Genomic DNA, 26,005 nt, shown 5'->3' on the forward strand with positions numbered 1-26,005 from the left:
GCTTTGATCAACAGCAACCCGATTATCTGAAATCTGTCTGGTGCAGCACGTTCACCAGTGGGCAATAAGAGCCCCAGATTAGCCAAGGATGACTGAATCACAGAATCATTTAGGTTGGAAAAGATCTTTAAGCTTGTCAAGTCCAGCTGTAAAGCCAGCCCTGCCAAGTCCACCACTAACACATGTCCCCACGCACCACAGCTACACGTCTTAAATACCTCCTGGGATGGTGACTCAACCCCTTCCCTGGGCAGCCTGTTCCAACGCTTGACAACCCTTTCAGTGAAGAAATTTTTCCTAATAGCCAATCTAAATCTCCAGGGAACACCATCAATACAGGAATTTTAAGATTATCTTTGTGGGATTTCCCTCATAGAATCCCAGAACCATCTGGGTTGGAAAAGCCCCTGAAGCTCCTCCAGCCCCACCATGACCCTCACCCTGACCATTCCCAGCTCCCCCAGATCCCTCAGCGCTGGCTCAGCCCGACTCTTCAACCCCTCCAGGGATCCCGGGGACTCCCCCCTGCCCTGGGCAGCCCATTCCAACGCCCAACAGCCCCTTCTGCACAGAAATCCTTCCTCAGAGCCAGCCTGACCCTGCCCTGGGCAGCTTGAGGCCATTCCCTCGGGGCCTGGCGCTGGCTCCTTGGCTCCAGAGACTCATCCCCCCTCTCTGCCCCCTCCTGGCAGGGAGTTGCCGAGGGCCAGGAGGTCTCCCCTCAGCCTCCTCTTCTCCAGACTGAACCCCCCAGTTCCCCCAGCCGCTCCCCAGCAGACCTGTGCTCCAGACCCTGCCCCAGCTCCGTTGCCCTTCTCTGGCCACGCTCGAGTCATTCAATGGCCTTTTTGGGGTGAGGGGCCCAAAACTGAACCCCCTCAGCGAGGGGCGGCCTCACCAGTGCCCAGCACAGGGCTCAGATCCCTTCCCTGGCCCTGCTGCCCACCCCAGTGCTGATACAACTACTTCTCAACTACTGCCATCACAGTTCACCTTTTTCCAAATACACTACGAGTGTTTTAACACACCCACCTCATCTCAAACCAGGCCGTGAGCTCTGAGGATCACTAACACCAACCTCCCGCCTTCATACAGAGCTATGAAAACCAGAAGTCTCAACAGAGGCAGTTAAGTAATGCTACAGTTTCAAAGTAATATTAAATGGTTGGCACAAAGTCCAGAGTTAAGCAAAGGCTTGACACGCATAGTTTGTGTCTCTAGAGAGCCATCAGTAAGTGACAGTATTAGTAGTAATTACTTTAGCAACAGTCCTCTGACAAGTACTTACGATTCCAGTGCTGTGAGAAGTGGATCAGGCTCAGGTATATCCTGGAGTTGATTGCTCTGGTCTCTGCTCAATCTTATGATATCACACAGGGTCTGGGATGCATTTGATTGCCTCTGTAAAAAACGACATAGAGCACATTTCAGTGCCAGCATCTCCACTTGGCTCACCCCGGCCGCCAGAGAAAATTTAACATAGCTGGGAACGCATGAAACTGAACGAATTAGAATTTTTCAAAAGTGCCACCATGCTCTAGATTATTCATCTGTTAAATACAATATTGATGCAAATTATTCGAAGCATTAACAGATTTTAAAAATCAAAGAGAACATCTTCCTGAACTTAACAACTAAATGCAGTTAAAGATTTCAAAAAATGGGGATTCTTAGTTCATCTTAAGTGTGTTAACTTGCAAATTTCAAATACGAGTATTTCATTCTAACTTCTTGCTACTCATGAGGTTTTCTGCATGAAGAAAAATAAAAGGCTTTATGAAACCCTTTACAATTTAATTACTACGTATTAAAAGACTTTAAAGTAGTATTTTGATAAATGAATCGTCTCATTCCGGCTATCAATCAAAGCCTCTGTAGCTACTGCATGTGTAAGATCTTACGCTGTAATTTAGTGTTCCCCCATAAGACAGCACTGCTGAAGGCACACAAATCAGCACACTCCTCCTCATTTTTCCTCTCAGAAGGGGCAATTTTTGCTGTGATGAGATGTGGGAATCCCAGTGTCAGCGTTAGCTCTACACCAAGAGAAACCCGGGCCGTGCAGTTCGCTTGGGCGCCGGCACTCCCCGGAATCTGTGACCAAGAGCCCCCGTCCCCATCTAAGAGGGGCCAGTGGAGACCAAGAGGCTGCCGTGAGCCTCTCCTGCTCCATGGCAACACCCAAAGGTGAAATGGTGGCGTAGGAAATGGGAATCCAGATCTAGAGCTCCTAGCTCAGACGTTTTGTGAAAATTATTGAAAGAAAAAAAAAAACACCCCTAATATTTAATACATAGAGTGTCTTTTTCATGGGCTCAAAGAGCTGCATCTTGTAGATTTTATAAACTGAAAATACTCATGGTCTAAAAAGAATTGAAAATTACAGCAAACTGGTTAATTTTCCAACTTTTTCAACGGCCTGTTTCAAATAGCAGGTTCCTGCTTAAACCCAAGAAAGTTCCCACTAAGCGTAAATACTGACACAAACTGATGCAGCAGCAGAATGAACTAAGAAACTGGTAATAAAATAAGTCAAAACCAGATTAAACACACAATGAAATGTTACGGTATGAGCAAGCAGAGGAGAGGATGACCAGCCCTAGAGATCATCCCTCCTGATCTCCAGCTGTAAGTCACCCGGGCATTACTGAGGAGACAGGGAATCTCCTGGACCCCACAGGACCCGCTCCCCACAGAGACAAAACTTGTCCTGTCATACTCACGTCCTCATCCTGGCTCGAATGGATCAGCTCCACAAGTCTCTGAATAATCTTTGCTTCATTGAGCCACTGGAGGGAAAGGAAGGGGGAAAGAAAATCTTTGATATCACAGAATTCAGAACAAGAGGATCTTTGAGAAGCTTGGCGTAACACAGGCTCTACACGGAGGGAAAGCCCTTCCCTTCTCTTTCATAACCAAAGCCACAGGCAGCACGTGAACTCCCCCAGGCACAGAGATGCATTTTAATTTGCAGCAGTATGTACACGCTGTCCGTGGAACTAAAAGCCTAAATACCTTTGGAAAACACGGAATAGGTCTGTCATAAACACCATTGTCTGAAGCACCATTAGCATAATTATCAGCGTTTTGTCCTCCTACCATTTCCTATTCTTTCAGTCTTACCATTGTTTACACTAAATAATCTCTCAGACTTTGAGATGACATAACAATGCTGCTGCTCTCTCTCGCCTCCCTGCTCTCTGCCAGCTTCGGACTACTTCCTTTTCCAAGCGCAAACCACCACTTGTTCTCCCTTTCCCGACCACATGCAAACCAAGAACGCCATCTGCAAATGATACGTTCCAGCTTCTCCCTCCCCAGCCTCGGCTGCAAGCTCAACTCCTCATTTCCACCCAACCATTTCCACTCAAATTTCTACAGTCTCGATCCCAGGCAAACGGCTGGATGGCTAACATCAATCAAAGTAATCAGCCAAACTAATGCATTCCCAGTTGCTTTTGAAACGACTGACCAAACGTTAATTAAAAGGAAAAAGCCTCTGGAGGTTTCTGCAATGATATAATCTTCCATCACTCTCCAGATGAGTCATGGAGAAAATGAACAGTCTCCTGCCTTCCACTTCTTTACAAGACAACGCTGTGCATATCTTCTCCCCTTGAACACTTATTTTTTTTGTTATCTGTTCACATGACTTCAACTATAATCCTTGTGTTGACTCTTTCCCAGCTTTGCTCTAAAGGCCCTCGGACAGATCTCATCCTCTCCTCTCCAGTGCCACGCTGAGTCTGATGTATGTCTGACTTAAAACAAAAGTTCCAGTTCACCATTTTTGGTGACTTTTTCCCTGAATAATACTACTGTTTTCCTACTATGTCCAAAATATCTGACTTTGTCTCCTTTCTGATATCCCTTATTATCACAAAAATACTAATGCTGTCCCAAGTATTTCATTCAAGGCCACATTTTCTGATCTGGTTTCTGTAATTTCTTCATCCTAATATCCCGTTTACTCAGAAGTTGAAAACACTGGGTTCCTGAGACATTTTCCCTCACCAATCTTTCTACCAACCTCTCTCTTCAGATTCTTCCACTTGTTTCTAGTTTTCCAGAATCAAAATTGAACTCCTGACCCTCCTTCTCAAGACCATCACAGTAGGGTTGATCACTGCTGGGTCTTAATACCTCAGTCTTGCCATCTCCATTCCACTAACAAAGCAACTCTCCATTCCCCCTCGGCTTTTAGTCTACAAGCACCTTTTCTCATCTCCCTGTGCTTGGATACAGACTCCTGAAACCCTACTTTCAAATCCTGAGGCTCAGACTTCTGATGACAGCTCAGGTAGCTGTCAACTGGCAATTCACCGAAACAGCTTCATCAAAATTAATGAAATTCTCCTCACTTGTATCTTCTAAAAAACAGCTGCTCAAATCTATCAATTATGCGTCGTGGCAGTCTCTGTAACAATAAAATTACCCATCTCTCCTCTTTGTTACAAGGCATGTTTCATTTTTCATCATCAGTTCCACACCCCCTGTTTGCACAGCACCATGATTTTGACTGCAATCTCTGGGTATTCCCACAGCATTAACACATTGCACAACTTCAATTAAAAAAAAAACAAACAAACACAAAACACCAAAAAACTTATATCCGTTTTTACCTGCAAGTTTCCCTTCTTCAAATAATAAGCTCCACAGATACGGTACAGTGGGTATTTCAGCCTGTTTGTTGCCTCATGCAGAACCTACCTGCCAATCCGTGTCAGCAGGGGAATTTTCACACGTTGAAGTTCCATCTACCCTTACGACTTCCACGGCCCAGAATAAAACTGCTTATTAACACTCCTGCATTAAATATATTTCCTTTCCCTTGCAGAGCATAGCAAGTTAAATCCCAGCCCTCCACTGTAGAATCAGCTTTATTCTGTACCAGCATCCTCCCTCAAGCCCCACATCGGCTGTGCCTATGGGCTTATTAATTAAAGATGGGAGTTATACAGTAAGCCAGGATTTGCCTGGACTGCCATAATACTGGGCTCTGGGGGGAGTTGGATGGCCACAGAAAGAGGTACTGAAGAGAGACAAGCACGATCATTCATCTGAACAAAGGAATTGCTGTTCTTGGAAACTGAGGGAGAGAGAAAATAAAGTTCAAAAGCAAAAAAAAACCCAACTGAAATAATAATCTGTTAAGATCAGAAGAGCAACAGCAAGATGTGGTGAATTAAGAAGCACATAGTAAACCCGGAGAAGATCCACTCCTCTGTTTTGAAGCTGTTGTTGAAGAGATGGACTCTAACATTCACGAGCAAAGGCCTCCTCAAACAAAAGCTGTGACACCTGCAGGATTTACCTACCCAAAGTAAAGAGCGTCCCCCTCAGCATCTCCCTTCAGAGTCACACCTGAAACACCAGCTCTCCTGCCCACACACAACTCAGCAGTGTGTTTATGCTCACTGACACAAGACACACGTGTAAGGAATCTGGGGACAGAATGCTTGCACATATGTGCAACGGGAATTATTCTACAGGAAGGCTGCAAGACATGGGGCCAGCAGGCAGGAGGCGGCCGATTGTCTGCAAACACACCAGGCTCTTGCTTGGTGCCTCCCGGTGAGGCCCAACCACTGCTGGGCAGCACCCACAGAACCCCAGAACCATCTGGGTTGGAAAAGCCCCTGCAGCTCCTCCAGCCCCACCACGACCCTCCCCCTGACCGTTCCCAGCTCCCCCAGACCCCTCAGTGCTGGCTCAGCCCGACTCTTCAACCCCTCCAGGGATCCCGGGGACTCCCCCCTGCCCTGGGCAGCCCATTCCAACGCCCAACAGCTCCTTCTGCACAGAAATCCTTCCTCAGAGCCAGCCTGACCCTGCCCTGGGCAGCCCATTCCCCGAGCCCAGGGCTCAGATCCCTTCCCTGGCCCTGCTGGCCACGCCAGGGCTGACACCAGCCAGGATGCCGTTGCCCTCCTTGGCCCCCTGGGCACACTCTGGCTCATTCTCACCCCCCCAGTCCCTCTCTGACCGGCAGCTCTCCAGCCACTCCTCCCCAGGCCTGTAGCCCTGCTGGGGGTTGTTGTGGCCCAAGGGCAGCCCCCGGCATTTGCCCTCAGTGAAACCCCCCCAGTTGGGCTCAGCCCATGGCTCCAGCCTGCCCAGGTCTCCCTGCAGAGCCTCCCCACCCTCGAGCCCATCAACACTCCCACCCAACCGGGTGCCCTCTGCAAACTGACTGAGGGGGCACTCGATCCCCTTGTCCAGATCATCAATAAAGATGTTAAACGGGAGTGGCCCAAAGTGGTCCCTGTCAGGTTGAACTCTGGCTGAGCTCTGGCTTTCCTAACGACGCCCCTGCCTGCTGAGGATGGAGATGGTCAGGGCTGGAGCATGTGAGGTCAGAGGAGAGGCTTTGTGGGGTTTGCTCAGGCCGGGGGGACAAGGAGAAGGGGAGACCCTGTGTGGTCTGTGACTGCTCAGTGCGGTGGGCAGGGCCAATGGAGCCAGGCTCCTTTCGGAAGTGTCAGCACAGGACAAGAGGCACAAGATACAACAAGGGGAATTCCAACTGGATATTAGGAAAAATCTCCACTTGAGGATGATCAAACCCTGGAAGAGGACCCAGACAGCTCCCGATGAAAAGTGAAAACTCATCTGGCAAAGGCCTTGAGCAATCTGCTTCCATGGACCTGCTCTGTGGAGGCAACTGGACCTTCTCGGGCATCTCCCAACCTGCATTACGCTACGACTGACTGCTGGAAGTCCTGCAGGGTCAATGCTGAAGAAAATCTTATATTAGGATGTCAACAAACTTTCTACATTTTCTAAAGCCTGCTGAAAATAAACCTAATAAGAGTGTGACTTTGGCTTAGACATTTCTAATCAGCCACAGTAAAAGAAAGTTTGTGCTTGATTATTTAAGCAGTCAAACAGGGGACTCTGCAGCAACGAACAGACCAGGCTGTCTGATCTTTCAGGGATCACACCACCAACAGTCACCTCACTGGGGTACTTACAGTACTTTCCTCAGCTGAGGACTGACCTTCCAGTAGGACAATTTTTTGGTACAAGAGAAAGATATCTGCATTAGTCTGATCCAGCCCTGGGATCTACTGTAAGTGTGGGGTAAAGATGGCACCAAGAATATGCCCTTTTTATTCCTGTAGTTTGTTACCTGTGAATGCAAATGAAAAAAAACAGGACAACGTGCAGTAGGGATTTTTTTGTGCTCTATGATCACTACCCATGGTAAGACACTGACAAAAAGCGGAGACAACACCCTGGCTACAAGTGGTGACAGCTGGAAGACCAGTTCAACCACAGAGGTACTGAGCTTGCCAGGGGTTTCCACAGAAGCCACGGCCCACGCCCGGGTGCTCCTCGCCAGCGCCCAGGGAGAAGAGACAGCTCCAGCCAGGACAAGCAGGTTCTTCCTCAGAGGAACAGGGATCACACTCTCCCATCACCAAGGAAACGTGCCCAGTGTGTCGGAAGGGGTAAACCGCTCTGCTGCCCAAAGGTGGGGCTGGGCGGCGAGAGCCCAGAGACTCCCTGTGCTCCAGCTGAGCCACAGCGGGTCCTCTCCTGCAGACCTCCGTCAGGAAGACCAGCTAATTCTCCTCTGGGAAGATTACACAACAGAAGCTGTAATTTCTGTCACTAAGGCAAGCACGGGAAGATGAAGTGCAGAAGAGATATCCACAATAACTGGATCTGCTTCACATAAATTCCCAGACATGCCAGCAAAATCAGACATGGAGCCTTCTCACAGCAGTTGTGCCTCTTCACATTCTTCTATATAAGATTTTATATTAATAACATGCAGACAGAGGACAGACTTCTTTGATGCCATTTATCTGTCCTGATATTAAAATAGCTTCCAGAAGCAACCCATATTGGAGCTTTCTTGCTGCGCAATAATTATTTAAAGACAATATTATTTCTTTCACAAATCCAGAGACATTTCATGATCAAATGACACCGATCAAAGAGAAAATGCTGTCATCCATCTGCATGTCAGATTTGTCCAAGGAAATCAAAATGTAGATGCCTGAAAGACAAGTCTGCTGGAAGGACCTCCTTAACGGTTTCTGATGAAGACTCTTCTAGTATTTTTAATTGTGAGAGTCCGGCAACAGGGAGGAGACAGGGCTGTAAAGATGCGATGTGGATAACAGATCATTTCACTGACATTGCCCCTGCCCGTGGGCTGCCCAGTCTGGAGGCTTCCCTGACCAGCAGTGCTTCTGTCCAGCTCAGGGCACAAGTACAGAGGAACAGCATGTGCTAGAATTTCTTCTTCCTAAGGTTTTTGCTCTCCAAAAGAACAAAATCTGAGCTAGGCAAACAAAGCATTCCTCTGTCACGCACGAACAGAAGGAAATGGATAAATTACCATCTTTTCACTGTAATGGTGTGCCCTCACTTATAAATCAAGGAAGAGGAAGGGGAAAAACACCATGAACTGTAGCTCTGCAAACAGTTTAAGAACATATAAAATGATGCAGCCACTTATCTTCTGCTCCTTTCTCCTCCCTTATCACTGGACAAGTCCATGCAAAAAAACCCAAACAAAACCACCCAAATCAAGGTATTGAGCTGGCTGGAAACAATCCTGGCAAAAAATACAAATAAAAGAGAGGTGTTTGCAGTTGTATCAATTCCCTAGCGCATGTCACCTTACATGAAGGTCTCCCTGGCAGTGACTGATGGGGAGCTGGCCGGGTGGAACAAGCAGCACAGAGGTGACAGCAGGACTGTCTCCTCCCGGGGCCCAGATCCACTCGGTGCGGGAAGGGAGAGCCTCCACCCTGGCTAACACCAGCTGAGCAAGGGGTAGACAAGGAAACATCAAGCACACTCTTGAAAAGGTCCATTCAGCAGAAAACAGGGCAGAGAACGGAGCCACCAGCACTGCCCAGCTCTCAGAGGCAAAGGATCTCGAAGAGGGAAGACCAGAGAATGAGACTCTTGTGCAATTATCAGGGAGTCTCTGACTTACCGAGTCAAAGCAACAGCGTGGACATCAAACCCCTAAGGAGAGGTGCTGTGGGACTTGCTATGCAGAATATAATTTTGTTTAACTTAAAACTTAAGACGTCATCCATGTAAATCTGACACTGAAAAACTACCTTTTTCAGACAGCAAGAAAAACATAACAAACCAGCTGAGGTTCACAGGATTTGGCCAGCACAGCAACATCCAGGGGACACCCCTAAGTGAGGGACGCTCGACAGCAGCACTTTCTAGTGACAAATGGTGCTTCTCAAACCTTACTTGGGCAGCAAAGTTCTCACTTTTGCTATGTCACACCAACACAACGCGGAAGGCGTTTTGCTGCCCAGATGACATTCACGTTGTACTTGTGAAGTAGCTGGAACGTATCTGGAGCCCCTGGTGTACTGTCAGATCTCCTCAGACACCGGCCAGGAGCAGGGGAACCTTCAAATGCTAAACTGAACTGCTGTCACTGTGCTACAAAAGCAACTGATAAACAGCTAGGCAAAAATCTACAGCACAGGATGTCTATCCCAAACACGAGGTACTGCATGGAGGAGGATGTGCAGACAGGGAAAAAACCCGGGTATGGCATTTGAAGCCATACTTTCAACACACAGCACTGTTAGTGCCTGACATTTGCCTGCAGGTTCAACATATGGATAGAGCAATCAATCAAGTGGAAACTGTTCAGCAGGAGATGACAACACATAGGAATTTATGACAGAATCCACGAGAAGTTAATTAAATGCACACAAATGAAAAAGTGCAGCTCAGATCCAGATCCTAAGACAGAAGGACTCTGCTGTGCTGTTCCATCAGGGGCGCATGGTCTTACGGTTCCCATCTACTGCGCTGCTCGACGGACCACGTTCTCCTGAATTTCAGCAGTTAGGAGTGGGAGAGGAGTGGCTAAGCAGGAGCGAGACCCTAGGAAGATCAGCCAACTGCTGCTTTCAGAGTTCCTGAAAAATTAATCCTAATACTTCTCCTCTTGCTAACACTCAAAATAGCCTGATACCTCCCTGAGGCATCCAGCATCCCAAAGAAATCTGAAGACTGTTTTGAGACAGCAAACAATTTGCAGCCATCCTAGCTACCAGCTGACAGACCATAATTTTTTCATGATGTGATGAAAAGCTGAAGCAGTCCATGAAGTATAACTTTTATTTCTAATACCTACCAAAAATCAAGACTGCAAAATAACTTTTCTGGAGACTTAAGTTTCTGAGTATATATTGCCAAAATTGCTGCTAAGTAGCTTCTCTAAACATTCGATCCCAAATTTCAGTATCGCTACTACCTTTTATTTGACTGAGGAAGTTAAGCCATCAGATTTTTAAATGCTTGGGGATAACACTTACATTATAATACTTACATTAATTTGCAAAAAAAACCCCAACCTTCAGGTGCACCTCCAGTGCCACTCGGTATCTTCACTTTGTTTTTTTGTTCTTGGTTGGGTTTTTTTAGTTGTGTGAAATCTTTAACAGGTAGGATTAACTGGATAGGATGGAGTTAAAATATATCCCATCCAGATGTGCCTGTTTATGGACAGTTGATATTTGGAAACCTGAATATTTTGGAAGTTTCCTGGACAGAAGCCATCCATCCAGGAAAAACACTACTCAGTTAAAATGCCATTTTAACATCAGATGAAAAAATAATCACATTTGTCTTGGTAGTATTATGCTGCACTATTGCAAAGTCTGTCCTGCACCAGTGAGCCCCAGCCTGCCCCAGTATCCTCACAGGTCTCACCAGCACTGAGCAGAGGGGAGCAATCCCTGTCCTCGGGCCGTGGGGGGATGCAGTTGGACCTTTTCTGCAAAGCTGCTTTCTCCTCCAGGGAATCCTCCATCACCGTTCTCCACCATCAGCCCACCTCTCAAGGGCTTTTTCCTCCCGTGTCCTTTCTTGGCACTACCATTTGATGCCTAACCAGCTGAAAACTGTGCCACGCTCAGGGCTCCTCACACAGTCGCCAAACACAGAAATCCTGGCGTGGGCTGCAGGGAACCCCACAGAGCTCTTCTGGTTTGCTGAGAGGGAGCCAAAGGAGGGGCTTTTCCCTCCAATCCTGCACATCTGCCCACTAAAGGGGGGATGAGGCAGCCTCACCCAGACTGAGCAACGCAGGCAGAAAAACTTGTCCTACCTGTAAAGCAAACTCCACATCTCCATAAGGTATTTTATAAGGCTGCCTGTTAAAGAGGAAGGGGAAGGAGGTGGCACGAGGTATCATCTACAGAAGTCACACACACCCTTGAACACAGCAAGGAATTAAACAAGGTACGGTCCCAAACGACCAGTCTAAAATTCTGAATGCTGGGAAAGATTACAAATTTCCTCTGTCAAAGCTCTGCAGCAAAAACAGCTGGAGTAAATAGTGGTTGCTAGATGGAAAAATGAGTTGGAAATCCTTTACTGCCAGGGACTGAAGCAGGGCTCTCCTGCCGTGCAAGCAAACGGGCTGAAATACCCAAAGTAACCGACGTGCACACTCTAGCACTAAGAAAAAGTTTTCAGGAGAGTGGATCCGCTCTCATAATAAAACAAGAAGAATTTTATTTCTTTAAGACACAAACAAACAAAACCCCTTGTTCCCAATCTTGTAAAGAAAAAAAAAAAGTTTCTCACATTCAGTACTTCCTGCCGTAGAGTTGCAGGCTCCACACAGCTGATTAGACGAAGTAGGAGGTCCATCATTGCTGATGTATCTATATGCTTTAGCACCAGGCTAATAAATTTGTCTTTTTTCCTTAAAAATGCAATCACCTAAAAATAAAGGTGTCATCATCAGTCGCTAGTACAACACATGGCACACAGAACCTCCTATACTTTACCTTCTTGCCTCAACCAACCAACCTTGATGCGAAGTGGCTACAAGGTTGGGAAATTCTCCAGAGAACAAGAAAATAATGTTCTCGCTTCAAGGCAATATGAAATAAATTCTTTTTAGCTATCTTTTCTTTCTTCTATGCCACAAAGAAACCCAAGCCCACAGAAATAAGAGCGTCAAGAAGCTGGTGAAGCTGGAGAATTTTCCACTCCATTAAGGCTCTCTGACAGCCTTCATTTAAAAATTCAATTTTAAAGCGGAACACGTGTATTCCTAAAACACCGTTCAGCTCATGTTTCCAGCACCCCTTTTATAGGCATGAGACTGAGACACTGTTTATGTAACGAGACGATTCTGGGCAACGATCAAAGGATGCAGCAATATGCCTTAGTATGCAAAATAAGGCTTTAGCTGTAGCACAGGAATATCCCAGCTACTGCAGATCTAAACCCAGAACTATGCAAAGGTGTCTACATAAACCAGCATCTTCCTCAGCTGAGGAGCCCAAAGAACTTTTCAGAGACTACATTGTGCCTCCAACCTTTAAGAGCAGAGCGAGCTATTTTCCAGCAATACCACGAGCTCACGAGGGTAGCAGTAATGCTGCCACACAACACAAACAACGGCAGCGCATTAATTTGTGCTTACATATCAGGACAAATCTAATCACTACCTGCTCCGTTTTTCTTGCAATGAGATTCCCAATAGTCTTACTGAAGAAACTGGCAAGCAAAGGGTTCAAAGGAGGCTCGTGATCCAAGAAGTCATAGAGGATATTCAGCAGAGTTTCATCCCCTCCTAGCTTGTCGTTGATCTGCGGCACATCCGAGGTCAGCAGTTCACAGGCTGTGTTTGGATATCTGGAAGGACAGAACCAGAGCAACTAAAGGTGAAATGAAAACTCTCAAGAAAATCTTCCCTTATTAAAGTTATAGAGAGTAGGAGGATCGCCCTTCCTGGAGACAGGGGGAAAAAAAAAAAAAAAACCAACACACACACGCGAAACAAGGGTCATCTGCATTAAGGCACATTTTGAAGAAACACTATTTCCTGTAGCACATCATGTGGTTTTTTTAACCACTGAATTATGCATCTCAGCTGCCTTCAAACTGCAGCTAGTTGTGATTTGTAAGAGTGATGCTTAAGCAGTTTCAACACGCTTAAAATCTCTTGAAGTCTTTTAACATGAATCCATTTGCACAACTAAAATTAACCCCAAAATTGAAGGTTGATTTGAAGAATGCATATTTTAGCAGCTTTCTCTAATGTTTCTGAGAAATTATTCTTTCCACTACTGGAGCTGAATTAAAAATAAACACTTTTTCTTTTAAAATCAAATTTAAATTTAGAGACAGAGTATTAGATCTAACAAAACTCCTAACAAATGAGCACACACTACGTTCAAGCAAGCAATTCACAGCCAACCTTCCGAGTTCTGATTTTTCAGTGGTGTCTATAATCTGTAAAATTAACTTGTTTTTCACAAAACATTACCATGCCTGGTTTAGATGCTTTTGCTCACTTAAATCAGCATATGAAATAGTATTTGACAGCTAATGAAATCCTTTTTTTTTTTTTTTTCCCCTGACTTCTTTTCTGCTCTTCCAGGTGGTGCTTTTAGAAATAGGTCACATTTATGATCAGAAAATGTAATAATGTGTTTATAATTAATATTATGTTTATAATTAGACGAGGTCTCAAATATCGAAGTGCATACATACAAAACAATAATCTTAAATCAACACCAAAAAAATGCTCTTTGGGGACTGTTAGCTTTGCTAGAAGACTAAAGTTTCTGGAGGGTGAAATTCTACGTGAGAAGCCACCGGCCCCGTGCAGCTCCTCGGCACCGTTGTGCAAACATTTCCCTGATTCAGTCTCTCCATTACTCACGCGACGGAGGAATTAAGCAGGGGATGGGAGGCCGCCTTGCACGCACCCTGCAACACTGAAATTCGTCTATCTTTTATTTTTTTAAGACCTCGTTTCAGCGTTTCAGTGTTAGATTAGTGTCTCTGTTTCACATTCTAGCTACTGTCCATCTGTGCGAAGGGCTGCAGAGGGCTCCTTCGGAAAAGGCCTATCACCATCACGCAGAGGTGACCGTCATCAGAAACAGCAGCTCACCACTGCTCTGAAACTCAACCTGGCACTGAACTTTAACACCATTTTCACACTTTCAATGACACATATGATCCCAGAGTCAAAAGGCAGCTGGACTTTATTTTTCAAACCATGATTTACTCTCACCCCACTAACTGGTTAAAGACTCTGCCGGGGCGTGCTCCAGTGGTTCTAAGCACAAAGCAGCAACTCTGAGCACCAAACCTCCCGCTGAGGGCCAGTTCTTACCCATGTTGCCTAAAGTAGTTTTGATTTGGTACCAAGAGATACAGATTAAAACAAAACCCGTCCTTTACAGTTTGAGCATTTTCTGTCTGTGAGCAGAGCTGGTTATCTTATATATATATTTTTTTTTCCAAAAGCAAAAAGAAAATTTACTGTGTAATTTAATAAAGGTCACCTATATTAATAACATTTAAAAACCTACAGAACACACTTGTTGTAAATGCATGTTTGTTCTTTAAGTAGCACATTTGCTTTCCACATAAAATTGTGCCGTTCCGTAAGACACAAACCCAACAGATTTCCCACTTCTAATCATTACGCAAGGTCTACCACTTTTTGTGACTTCAGACACAAGCCAAATCCAAGATCGATATAAAACACTCCTGCAATAATACGCCTGTTGCTACACCACAGAGGGAACACCTTCACCTCTGTACAACGGTGCAGCTGAAACAATGCTCCAATACACAGCAAGGGTTTGGGGGTTTTTTCCCCCCTAGTTTCAATCTCAATAGAAAAAAAACAGGCAGAAAAGCTGTGAAATGACCAGGTACCTCTCACATCTCTACCACCTTTGCACTAAGACCTCTGAGTGGGTAACAGAATCCAGGTTGAGTGTTTACCTGTTTTTTTTTCCCCTCTTAGCTGAAACTGGTTTGATTTCTGCTCTGAACCTCATTAACAGAAAATCAAGATGAAATCGTAACAGCACCTCCCAAACTTGAAACGGGACCCTCTGCTCTGAGCTCTGACCCCCCACCTCCCCAGACACAGCACATTTCTACGTCTGGCAACACTTCCTAAGCTGGTGACCACCTTTCAGGGAAGAAATTGTGGAATTATTGCAGGTCTTTGGAAATTTCAGCTCAGTTCTTGGAGTGACAAGACAGACACAGGGATTCCTGGAAATCATACAAGAAGGAAGAGATAGGAAAAATATTGTGTCCTTGTGTGAACTGACGGTACGTTCTCTCCAGCACAGCACGCTTGAGCGTGCCACCGTGTAAAGCCATTGCTGCCGGGGACCAGACACCAGGGAAGGAAGAGCTTTTCATCCGATCCACGTGGCTGTTGTTGGCATTTGCAGCTCTGGAGCCAGGAGCCCTGCAGCCCGCTCTCGGGCCGTCCGTCCTCCTGCCCGTCCTGCCCAGGGCTGCGCCTCAGCTGGACCCAGGGGTGATGCCTGGTGGCTTTCAGCCCAGCGTTTACACAGGGCTTAGCTGGCAGGCTGCTCCACTGGCCCTTGGCTCTCCAACTCACAGCTTAAGCTGGAGCTTCCTTTCAGTTATTTTGCTTTCAAGTACATCATTCTATGCCCACCTTTACCCTAATAACTGCTGCTGGTTTGGTTTTCTCATGTTCTTTGAACAGAATTTTTATTTCGGAAGAAATTCCACACCTCAGTCTTCCCAATTTAAGCCTTACTTTACTCATCACACTTCCATTTGGTTTTTAACAAGGAAAATACCTCTGGCCCTGGTAGTATATAAAGAGCAAAGGTAAGTGTTACAGGACGATAACTTTTCCGGTACCCCCACTGAATTGCTCCGTGTAGGGCCTTGTGCTTTCAATCACGAACACACATCAATCATTTCCAGCCCACGAGGACTCCAAAGCCTTCCCCGAGACCTAAAAAGTAATCCACAGCCCGTCCATGTGCGCGTGTCACTCGGGCCACCAGTCACTGCACAACCAGCACCGACAGCATTTGCTTTATTACTACAGGGCCATATAACAGCATGAAATCTTTCTACCTTTTAACTAACCTAAGCAATTCTGCATTATCAACTTTCTACATCTACAATCCATCTCCCCTTTTACCTCACATGTGAACAGGTCACACAGCACGGTCACATCCTCCTTTAGACTCGGATCACCCCCCCGCCCCACACGTTCTCGGAGAGCCTTCCTTATTCTGATGGGTTTAGAGTATCAGTGGCTTTGCCTTTAGCAAACTGCTGCTCAAAAATAAAAATCCCTTTGTCCAGTCTCACGGGTTACCTCACCACTATATTCTTTTTCTTTATCTGGACACAACCTCCCTTTTGTGAGGATGTACTTTTACCTGTAATGGATTATTTGGTTTTAACTGAGTCAGTTTTCTACATTAAGATTTTTTTAAATCTTTGTAATACAAGCTCTGCATTTACCATGAGTCACTGAAATGTTTCCAGGCCAGCTGTGAGCTTTTTACCCTTTCATAGTACCATTTACTTTCTAACTAGCCGCCTCATATTTATGTAGTTCCATTCCTAAAAGTTAGAAAAACAACCCCAAGCCCACGATAATGCTGTTTATGTCTTTTTTGCTCCTGTGAGGATGTTAAATCTGAGTACATTATAGTTACTATTACAAAGTGATTTTACAACAGTTACATTTCTTAGAGCCCCCAAGGGTATATAAAGACTTATTTCTCTTTTTTTTGGCTCACTGCTCCATGCAAAAGGCATTCACGATTCCTAAAACCTCATGCACTGTGCCCCCCTGTGATATATGTCCTGTCAACAGCAGGATAAATGAAATCTCTCATTGTTACAGCACGTTCTGCTCTTGCAGCCTCTGCAGTCTCCAAGTTTCACACAGTTGGATCTAATACTTCACCCTTCCTATTCATCCCAGCCCGTAAGGTCCCCACGCTGCAACTAACTTACCCAGGCCTCCCTCCCCTGAAGCCTGCTCTTACACCAGCACAGTCTGCTCTGCCTTTCCTATAAGCTGTACTCTCGTTACGGCACGGTCTAAGCAGGTTTATGAGACACCCTACTACGGCAAGAAGTTCATTATAAATCGGCTGTTCAAACCATTTACACACTTCTTTGCAATGGGTCTTCATCTGGTTGCTTAGTTTCCTCTTTGCAGTTTCCCTTCTGAACTTTATGAACTTCCATCCTGCAGACGTTTCAAGAATAAAGCATTTTGATGATTCCATTTCCACAGCGTGCATCTCCTTCCAAACCTATCAAGTTTCTTCCCCTGTTCCAGTTTAGAAACTTTCATAACCTTTACTTACGAGCCAAAAATTGGATTCCGTTTGGATTCAGACAGTCCGTTCTTCCAGTTTAGCCTTTATTTATTCCAAAAGCTTCCCCAGTTTCTAATAAGCTTAACCCTCTTTCCCCTCTCCAGTGCCTCGCCATGCTTTGGAAGCGCTTCTCTGCCTGGTCTACCTGTGGTACTGGAAGCATTTAAAAAAATAAACAAAACAAACCTCCTAAAGACCAGCTCTATTTGTCCTGGCAAGCAGGTCACTACGCAGTTCTCGTTGCCAGCTGAAGACTCACTATCTGTCTTTCGTGTATAACCACACTTCCAGCACCAGACCAGCCTTTTGAGCAGACACCTTACGGGCCGCTCTTCAAAGAGGAAGACGACGCGCCGCCAGCGCTCGATGACACTGATGAGATGAGATCGGTGAACGACACTGCTAACTCGAGCCCTTCCCAACACAAGACGTGCCTCCATCTTGCCAGCCAAGGGGACCATGCTGCTGGGGGCTGGCCTCTGCCCCCCACTGCCCATCCTGGCCTGGGCCTCCCCATCCTCCAGCCTGGCCTTGAGCTGCCTCCCCCACACGCTGCCTCCAGACTCCGATGGAAAGGCCTGCGGGCCCGCCTGGGAAACTCCAGGATGTCTGGGCACAAACACACTGAGCTTTCCTCTCCGTTCTGGTTTGCATTAAGGACTTTGCTTATTGAGAAATTCGTTTGTCCCCACCTTCCCTTATTCATAATCTGTTTGGTTACAATAGGAAAATGTTTCCACTTCCACCCCTTCAGCAAAAACATAAACTGTCTCCTGACAGCAGCCCCCAAAATCTCAAGCAGAACAGGACTTAAAAACACAGTTAACTGAGGCGGTGGAGTATTCTGCAGTGGTACGGACAGTGTATGAATTCCTACTGGCACGGGACTGGAATCCCTCACTCTCTCCTCTGGCAAAATCTACCTTTTATAGCAGAAGCTTTGCAAAAGTAGCCAGATAATATTCCAAGTCACTACATAACGTATTTCCTGGCATTCACTTACCTGGAAACAGTCACCTAAACACAGTTGATAACTGCCTCACCTAATAATAAACCCAAACAACACTACCCATTCTTCTGTGGATTGCAACCAACAGCAGCAACAACCAACACTGATCCATTCCCACAGTGACAAACTTGCCTGGGTTTATTTATTTATTTATACACAGAGCAGCCTTTTATTTTTACATAAACTTAAAGAAAAACAAACAGCCTAAATCCAAAATGTAAATATTTTCAAGTATACATTTAGTTCAAAACGTATAAACACAACTTGCTATGAGAACCAAACACATCAAAAGAGTTCACCGTGGTAGGAAACAGGCTCTTCACAGGGTTAACTGCACCATCACCAAACCCAGCAGCTTTTGCATATGCAGCACAGAGAAAATATTACATCTTTTATTCACTGTACAGCTCATTTTCTTTTGTGGGCTTGACTACTTGAAATCCAATCAAGTTCAGAAACTTCTAACTCACAGCAGAATGCTCTTTGCTTGCAGTTTTGATAAAAACATACTAAAGGTACTTTGGAGATACCGATTATTTTGCTTGCAAAGTTTTGAACAAACAGCAAAAGATTTTTTTTTTTCCTTAGACAAGCTCAATATTAAACCATTAAAATTAAAGAAAGGAGCTTCTGAAAGTTTTCCACAAATAACAAAATGCTGTGAAACTGTTTCACAGCACTGGAAAGCCCTTCTCCCAAGACTGACAAGGTGACACCCATCTCTCACCAGAGCATTTCCAAGCCCACGAGCTCTCACAGAGTTTTCTTCATATAGGAGAGAAAACAAATACCTACTTGAAGCGGACCTTCTCGTCCATATCCACGGGGGGCTCATGTGTGATGAGGTTGACCAGCTCCTCCATGCAGTGCTGCTGGCAGAGGAAGTCCAGCAGCTTGCGGTTCTGAGCCTTGCACTCCTGTAAGATGTCATCTTCGTCCATCAGCTCGTGAAGCGTCACATCTTCTTTATCCAGCAGCTTGTCCACATGTGATGTCGTGTTCAAATCGAACTTCCAGAACATGTTGATGGGACACAACTAGCTGTAACGCAAAGAGCGCAAGTTAATCAGCCACCTTCGTTATTTATTCCCCCTTTAGAACTGAGCAGAATACCTCCATACAGCTGACAGCCAGCTCGTAAAAAATTCTGTAAACAAAATTAACACTTTTCACGCCAGAAAACTAACACAACTTCGATTATAGCTGGATGAGATCAACAATGGACACAATATATGCATGAACTATAAAAATCAGAGATTCTGTTCATACCCAGAAATGCTTTGCTGGATTAGAGTCAAGGCCGGCCACAGAGGGAAACCACGTGACTGCACTATAGACAATTTGCACGAAAGGGTTTGGGAAGTTTCTGTATTATTAGTATTTCCGAGTCATGCTCATCAGCCATAATTGCAACAATCAATGATTTATGTAAGTGGAAGAAAGGCCTCCAGTGCCTACATCACAGCGAGAGATAGACCATAACGGGAAAGTATGAAAAACCCCCCCAACCTGCCGGACACTGCGGGTGCTGACAGCATCAGCGCTGCTACCAAATACAGTAAACCTGACAAACACTAGGATATGCTGTTAATCTCATAAACATCATAGAAGTATAAAGCTGTGAGCGGTCTTTTGTGGGGCAGAGGAGTCTATTTTGTTTACTGAAAACTGAAGTGCCAGAAGGACACTACAGATCAAGGCTAGAAACGGAAGGAACGGCCTTGTCCTACACATTCTGGACGTCAAGTCCTCATAAAAACCTGCTGAAAGGAAACCTTCCTCACCAGCACCTTCCCTCGCAGGAAGCTTCACGTGGACATTTTGCATCATCCCAGCTAAACACAAACCACTGTGACACGGTTCTTTGCAGAAGTGCTGGAAGTGAGACAGTGCACGTAACAAAAAAATGACAAATGTTAAAGACCGAGTCGAGCTGGAGCCCAGGCCCACCAGAACACAGTAAGTCACCTTTCATAAAGGGTGATCAGCCCCTGCCCCGCCGTGCTTTCTGCCCCCTCCAGACGTACCTGACAGCGTTCAGGGACCCCCTGCTCGGGGACCCCCTGCCTGACCCCGCGCACAGCGGTTCAGACCGTCCCCTCTCAGGTCCCCTCTGTGGCTGCTGGACTTGGCAGGAGCCTTCGGTCTGCGACCAGAATCACACGCTGTATCGCAGGTGAGCTTTCACTACTGCCATGGAGATTAGTAAGAATATTCCCCTTCACACAATTTTTGCTAAATACAGAGCACTGCACTTCATATTACTCATTTTCATCCCACTCCTACCCCTAACGCTTTCTTTCCTTTTTGCTATCCTGATTTTTCTCTACACAAGCTCTATTAAATATATTTTTCCAGTTAGCCTCCCCAATACACTTCAACTTTTAGAATAGTTAATTATATCAAAGCAAGACAGTGTTCCGACTATCCCTAAGGAACTCCTCCTCTTGCTTAATATCTTCTTATAATTCTGCCCTTCACCATCTCACCTCACAATCAGCTCATTCACCAGGATTCCCCAGTCATCACGACATCATACCAAGTACCTTAATGATCTCCACAAAAAAACAATTTGGGATTTACCGAATTCCTTTTACTTAGAGTATCAGTTGCCAAAGAAAGAGCTCAGATTAGTTTGGCACAATTTAAATTATCACTCTTCATTTTTCATTGTCTTATCTTTTACTGTTCCCTACAGGGAGCAAATAAGGAATCACCTTCATCCTTCCCCAGTAACACTTCCAGTACCTTCAGAGAGCACAGGGTAGCTCCAACTCCTCCTCAGCAGACATCTGTACTTCAAAAGGCAGCTCAGCCATTTAACTCTCTGCGAATTTGAGTACAGCCTTCTACTTCTGGCTCCCATTTAGTGTTTCAGACTGAATTCTTCCCCAGACTGTCTCATCCTCACTCAGGCCCCGTGGCTCTGCTGCACATACGGAATTAAACAAAAGGCAAAAACCAGCTTCTGAAGGAAGGAGCCCTGTGCCCGAAGAGCCGCTTAACGCCTGGGTCCGTGCGCTACACAGACCAGGGCAACGAGGGCCCGCAAAGAGATGGCATCAGGCTGTAGGCTGTGGGGATCAAAGGTGGTTTCAAGAAATAAACAGTCATTAACGCTCAAGAAAATAGAGAGTAACTGTTCTTCCCCATTGACAAAGGTGATAAGCGCAGCTCAACCACGGTAAACATTCCGTGCAATAATATCATTAAGTTAAAACACATTATGGAAAATGAAAGAAATTGGATGGGAGATGTCAGTGTGCTACATTCCCAGATTATCTGTCTATAAGCATGTGATTTTATACACCAGGACCACAACGCTTTTTTTAACCTAACCCACATTACTATTTCCGCAGCAGCAGGAACACTCGCTCCAACCATTCATTTTGCTTTCTCCAGCATCCAAAAATGTTACCACGCCTGATCTTTTGCCAGTTCCACTGCTTGCATAACTACATCTAAGACAGAATTTTGAAATTACCCTTTTTAAGAAATAAACAGAAAATAACACTTTTTTCCTCCAGGAAGGTTTACTGAAGAAGGGGGCACTGCTTTCTGGTTCCCATAACGGGACAATTTAAAAGGCTAAAGACCCACATTTTTTAATTACATGTTTAAATATCTGGATACCTTGCAGCATAACTTTAACACTGAACCTCCAACTGAAGGGCTTATAGGAACTACTGGATGAATCACATTAAAAGAAACACTATTTTTTAATCTATTTTTATCAATTAAGTTATTGACATGCATCTTCTGACCCACCTCAGTTCAAGCATTCTTCATGTGTGCGTGTATGTGTCTAAGGATCTCTAAAAGAAAGAGAAATTATGAAATTAAGGTTATTTTTTTCTTGGAATTGCTCCGTCGCCCAGGATATTCAGTAACAAATTCCATGGAGCTCCACTCAGTGCTTCAAAATTTGTCACAGATAACTTTTCTATTCAGAGAGCTTTCTTTCCATGTCAACATACTTCTTTCTTTTAATGACTTCACCTCAGAGATTTAAAAGAAATCAAGAAAATCTCTGCAAGTTTTGTCTGTTGTGACACAGCACGCAGCCCTGTTTGAACGGTGTCTCAGTACTGGATGACAAAGGGAAGGTTTAGGCTCCGAACCATCACGCCACGCACGGCGCAGCCTCCTCAGCCCCCCTGCGCCAGGTTTCGGACCTTCCGCATCCTGAGGCAGAGCTCCCACACACCTTACGGGGAAGTACGTGTCCCCGATCCCAGCAGAAAGAGAACTGGGATCCTGATCAAGCATCCCGTTGAGAAAACCACTTTATACCTACAAAGCTCCTTTCAAACGCCAAGGGTCAAGCACTTCTAGTCCAACCTGCAGCACCTCCTTTCCTGTAGCACCATCTAGGACCACCGAGGCTATCAGCCGATTCCTGACAGCCCACGCTCGGGCACTGAGGGGCAAACGGGGGGCAGCTCCCCAGACCTGCCCCATGGCCCATCCACCGCGTTTCCTAACAATCGTCCGGACTCCCTGCTTAATTAGTTTAGGAGGATCCCAATCTTTTGGAAACTAGTTCCCCCCCTCCCCAAAACCAGCATAAGAAGCAGCCAAGAAAAAAGCAGTTTCTAATTTGAGTTGCTTAAATCAACAGTATATTGCAATTCATTTAAAAGGTTAGCTTGTAGCAGTACAGCAACAAGCAAGAGCTTCTGTTTCCGTCCATTCAGCTACTGAAAACGCACTCAAGTAACTGAATTTCTGAGTTAGGAAGAGACATCTGAATTTTCAACCTACGTGACACTGCTGTGACAGTAATGCTGTTTGGCTGTATAGTGTGTTCGTTACAAACTGTTCTTCAGATATTTTTAACTAACTATGCTTAGTTATAAATTCACTCAGTGAAAAGCTGGCAGAAAAGGCCTTAACTTAAGGATGTTTGGGTGCACAGTTAACCTAAATACATATATATTCCATACATATATGTGGACTACACACATAAATCTCACTTTTCCAACCTAAAACCATTATAAATCTGTCAGTTCTACAGTTTTTCAAAACTTTTGATGCATCTAAAGGAAAAGCTGTCTAATCTATAGGAGACCTGCTGAGAAGCTGTCCTTAGGGAAGGAAGATGGCTCTTCTCTCAGCACAGAGCAGGCAGATCCTCCTCTCCAACCTTCTTAAAACAAAGGTTGAGAAGAACTGCCGAGGAGTTTGGCCTCACCAACCTCTGGAGGACATGGATGAACTCCCAGCGCCCCGGGACTGGGTGCAGCTGCATCCAACTGGGAAGGGAGCCTGCTCTGCAGCACTGACTCTCCCACCACGCTGCCCAAAGCACAGGCAACAACATGAGCCTCCTTTTTGCCCTCACCTCAGTCAAAAAAAAGCTCTTTGAGCTACAGTGCTCTCACAGGCTTCTCAGTAAAACAGTGAGTGAGATTTGGAAATGATTGTTCATGGCATATTGAAACCAACAGTTAGACTGATGCAGGTGTCCAGGCAACCAAAGGAGGTTTCGTAACATCTCTGCAAGCTTGAAAGTGGAATGGTCCCACATGCAAAAAACCCCAGACACACACACACCGCAAAGACCAGCAGAGAGAGTCACCCTCTCCTGAAGGCCCCAAGTCAGGCACAGGGGAGACAACTCCTGCTCTAAGACTGTTCGTAGGGTTGGAACTGAGGTACCTCTGGGAGCCAAGACAGCAAAGGCTCTACAGGCAGCTGCTAGTGCTGGTGAATTCATAGTCACAGAAGGGTCTGGGCTGGAAGGGACCTTAAAGCCCATCCAGTGCCACCCCCTGCCCCAGGCAGGGCCACCTTCCACCAGCCCAGGTTGCCCAAAGCCCCGTCCAACCTGGCCTTGAACCCTTCCAGGGAGGGGGCAGCCACAGCTTCTCTGGGCAGCCTGTGCCAGGGCCTCACCCCCCTCACAGGGAACAATTTCTGCCTCAGATCCCATCTCAATCTCCCCTCTGTCCGTTTAACCCCGTTCCCCCTCGTCCTATCCCTTCCCCTGCTGACGAGTTCCCCCCCCCTTTCCCGCAGCCCCTTTCAGCCCTGGGGGGCCACTCTAAGGTCTCCCCGGAGCCTTCTCTCCTCCAGCTGAACCCCCCAACTCTCCCAGCCTGTCCTCACAGGGGGGCTCCAGCCCCCCCCAGCATCTCCGTGGCCTCCTCTGGCCCCGCTCGAGCCGGTCCGTGTCCTTCTGCTGTTGGTGCCCCTGAGCTGGACCCAGCCCTGCAGGGGGGTCTCCCAGAGCGGAGCAGAGGGGAAGAATCCCCCCCTGGCCCTGTGCCCACCCTGCTCTGGGTGCAGCCCAGTACACGGGGCCTTTCTGGGCTGCCAGCGCACGGTGCTGGCTCACAGGCAGTTTTCCACCCCCTAACCCTCCCCAAATCCTTGGGGCTGCTCTCCATCCCTTCATCCCCCAGTCTGTACTGATACTGGAGATTGCCCCAACCCACGGGCAAGACCTTGCCCTTGGCCTTGTTGAACTTCAAGAGGTTTGCAGAGGCCCGCTCCTCAAGCCTTCTGCGAAGGTCCCTCTCAATAACATCCCTTTCCTTTAGCTGTGTGTGGGAGATGTGGGAAGACTGATTACCACTCAAAACTGAGGCAGAAAAACTGCTGAGTACCCCAGCCTTGTCACCAGTTCTGCTGCTTATTAACTGAGGCAGAGGGGAGCTGTGGATTTTCTTTTCTGGCTCACGTACCTGTAGAAGCCCTTATTCTCCTCATCCCTTGCCAATTCATTGAGACTTTGCAGACTTGGATGGCCCAGAAGAACCTTCCACCCAACCACTACCATATGCAGCCGACGGTGGGGGCAGCAGCACATGTTACTGTACCCAGGCAGTACTGAGGGGACAGAAGAGGGGAGCTCTCGGAGAAACCCAGACACCCCATCTCTGGGCACAGCAGGATACCTACACAGACAAACACACATGCTGATCTCATGGGTGTTTTCGCATGAAGCACATGCAGTCTTCTACAATATGCAACATAATTGCTGAAGCACATGAAAATGTATTGAAAACACAGGACAGAGGGCCAGGAAATGCTCCCTGTGATTGAAGTTACATTGCTATGAAAGCTCCACTTGGAGCTGTATCTAGAAACTAGTATGTCTATAATAAAAAATGTTCATGATTACTTTAAAAAAAAAAAAAAGGTTAATCTAGAATAAAGTGCCCCATTAGCTAATTCATTTTCTTTAATCTGCTCACTGGAGGTAAGCCATCCTAACCAACAAGGCACTCGTTCTCTATGAGCTATGGAGAGAGATGAAGAAATGGGATCTCCCCACGAAGAACCTGAGCTACCGTGAAAACCTTCCGCAGCATTAATCACCAAACTCCAGTTCATCTCACAGGAGCTACCACAGGAAACAGAAACCAGAGTAACGCACCTCCTGAACCGATGGTATCGCCTTGTAGAGCCAGGAGCCCGGAGCGAGCAAGCCCCTTCTTCTGGCATTAGGATATAAACGCACCTTCCTTCTAGAACTCAGAAAGTGCACTTCACCTCCTTCCAAAATGTTGATAAGAAAAAACATCTCTGCATAACAGGAAATGGGCTGAGAGAGACCGAAAACAGCTCAAGAGTTGCTGAGTAGGATGAGCCCAGTAAATGGGACATACCATTTCTTCTTGTGATACAGGACTTGCAAAGGTTCAGCACTGTTTCCTGTTTATGCTGCCTTTTGGACACCTACTTAAACTTGAGGAACTCCTAAATACTAAAATATTAAACACTAGAAATCACTAAAGTTAAGGAATATAAGGTACAGCAGAAGAGGTAGATGAAGAAACAGGAATATGAAAGAGTATCCTACTTTCTCTAACAATTTGTG

At 46.0% G+C, this 26,005-nt stretch overlaps 1 protein-coding gene across 3 annotated transcripts in view; it reads right to left on the reverse strand.

Annotated features, from left to right (window-relative positions):
- PPP6R2 (protein phosphatase 6 regulatory subunit 2) overlaps nucleotides 1-26,005 on the reverse strand; it is a 94,910-nt gene that overhangs the window by 35,553 nt on the left and 33,352 nt on the right. For all 3 annotated transcript variants that reach the window (XM_026866882.1, XM_026866889.1, XM_026866898.1), the window contains 5 exons: nucleotides 18,973-19,218; nucleotides 12,471-12,657; nucleotides 11,596-11,733; nucleotides 2,724-2,789; nucleotides 1,289-1,401 (listed from right to left, as the gene is read on the reverse strand). In XM_026866882.1, the coding sequence (XP_026722683.1) occupies nucleotides 1,289-1,401; nucleotides 2,724-2,789; nucleotides 11,596-11,733; nucleotides 12,471-12,657; nucleotides 18,973-19,199 (731 nt within the window). In that variant the 5' untranslated portion in view covers nucleotides 19,200-19,218. The remainder of the gene's footprint in view (nucleotides 1-1,288; nucleotides 1,402-2,723; nucleotides 2,790-11,595; nucleotides 11,734-12,470; nucleotides 12,658-18,972; nucleotides 19,219-26,005) is intronic.

This window comes from Athene cunicularia (assembly GCF_003259725.1).
Source record: "Athene cunicularia isolate RWA chromosome 1 unlocalized genomic scaffold, athCun1 chr1_part2, whole genome shotgun sequence".
NCBI lineage: Eukaryota > Metazoa > Chordata > Aves > Strigiformes > Strigidae > Athene > Athene cunicularia.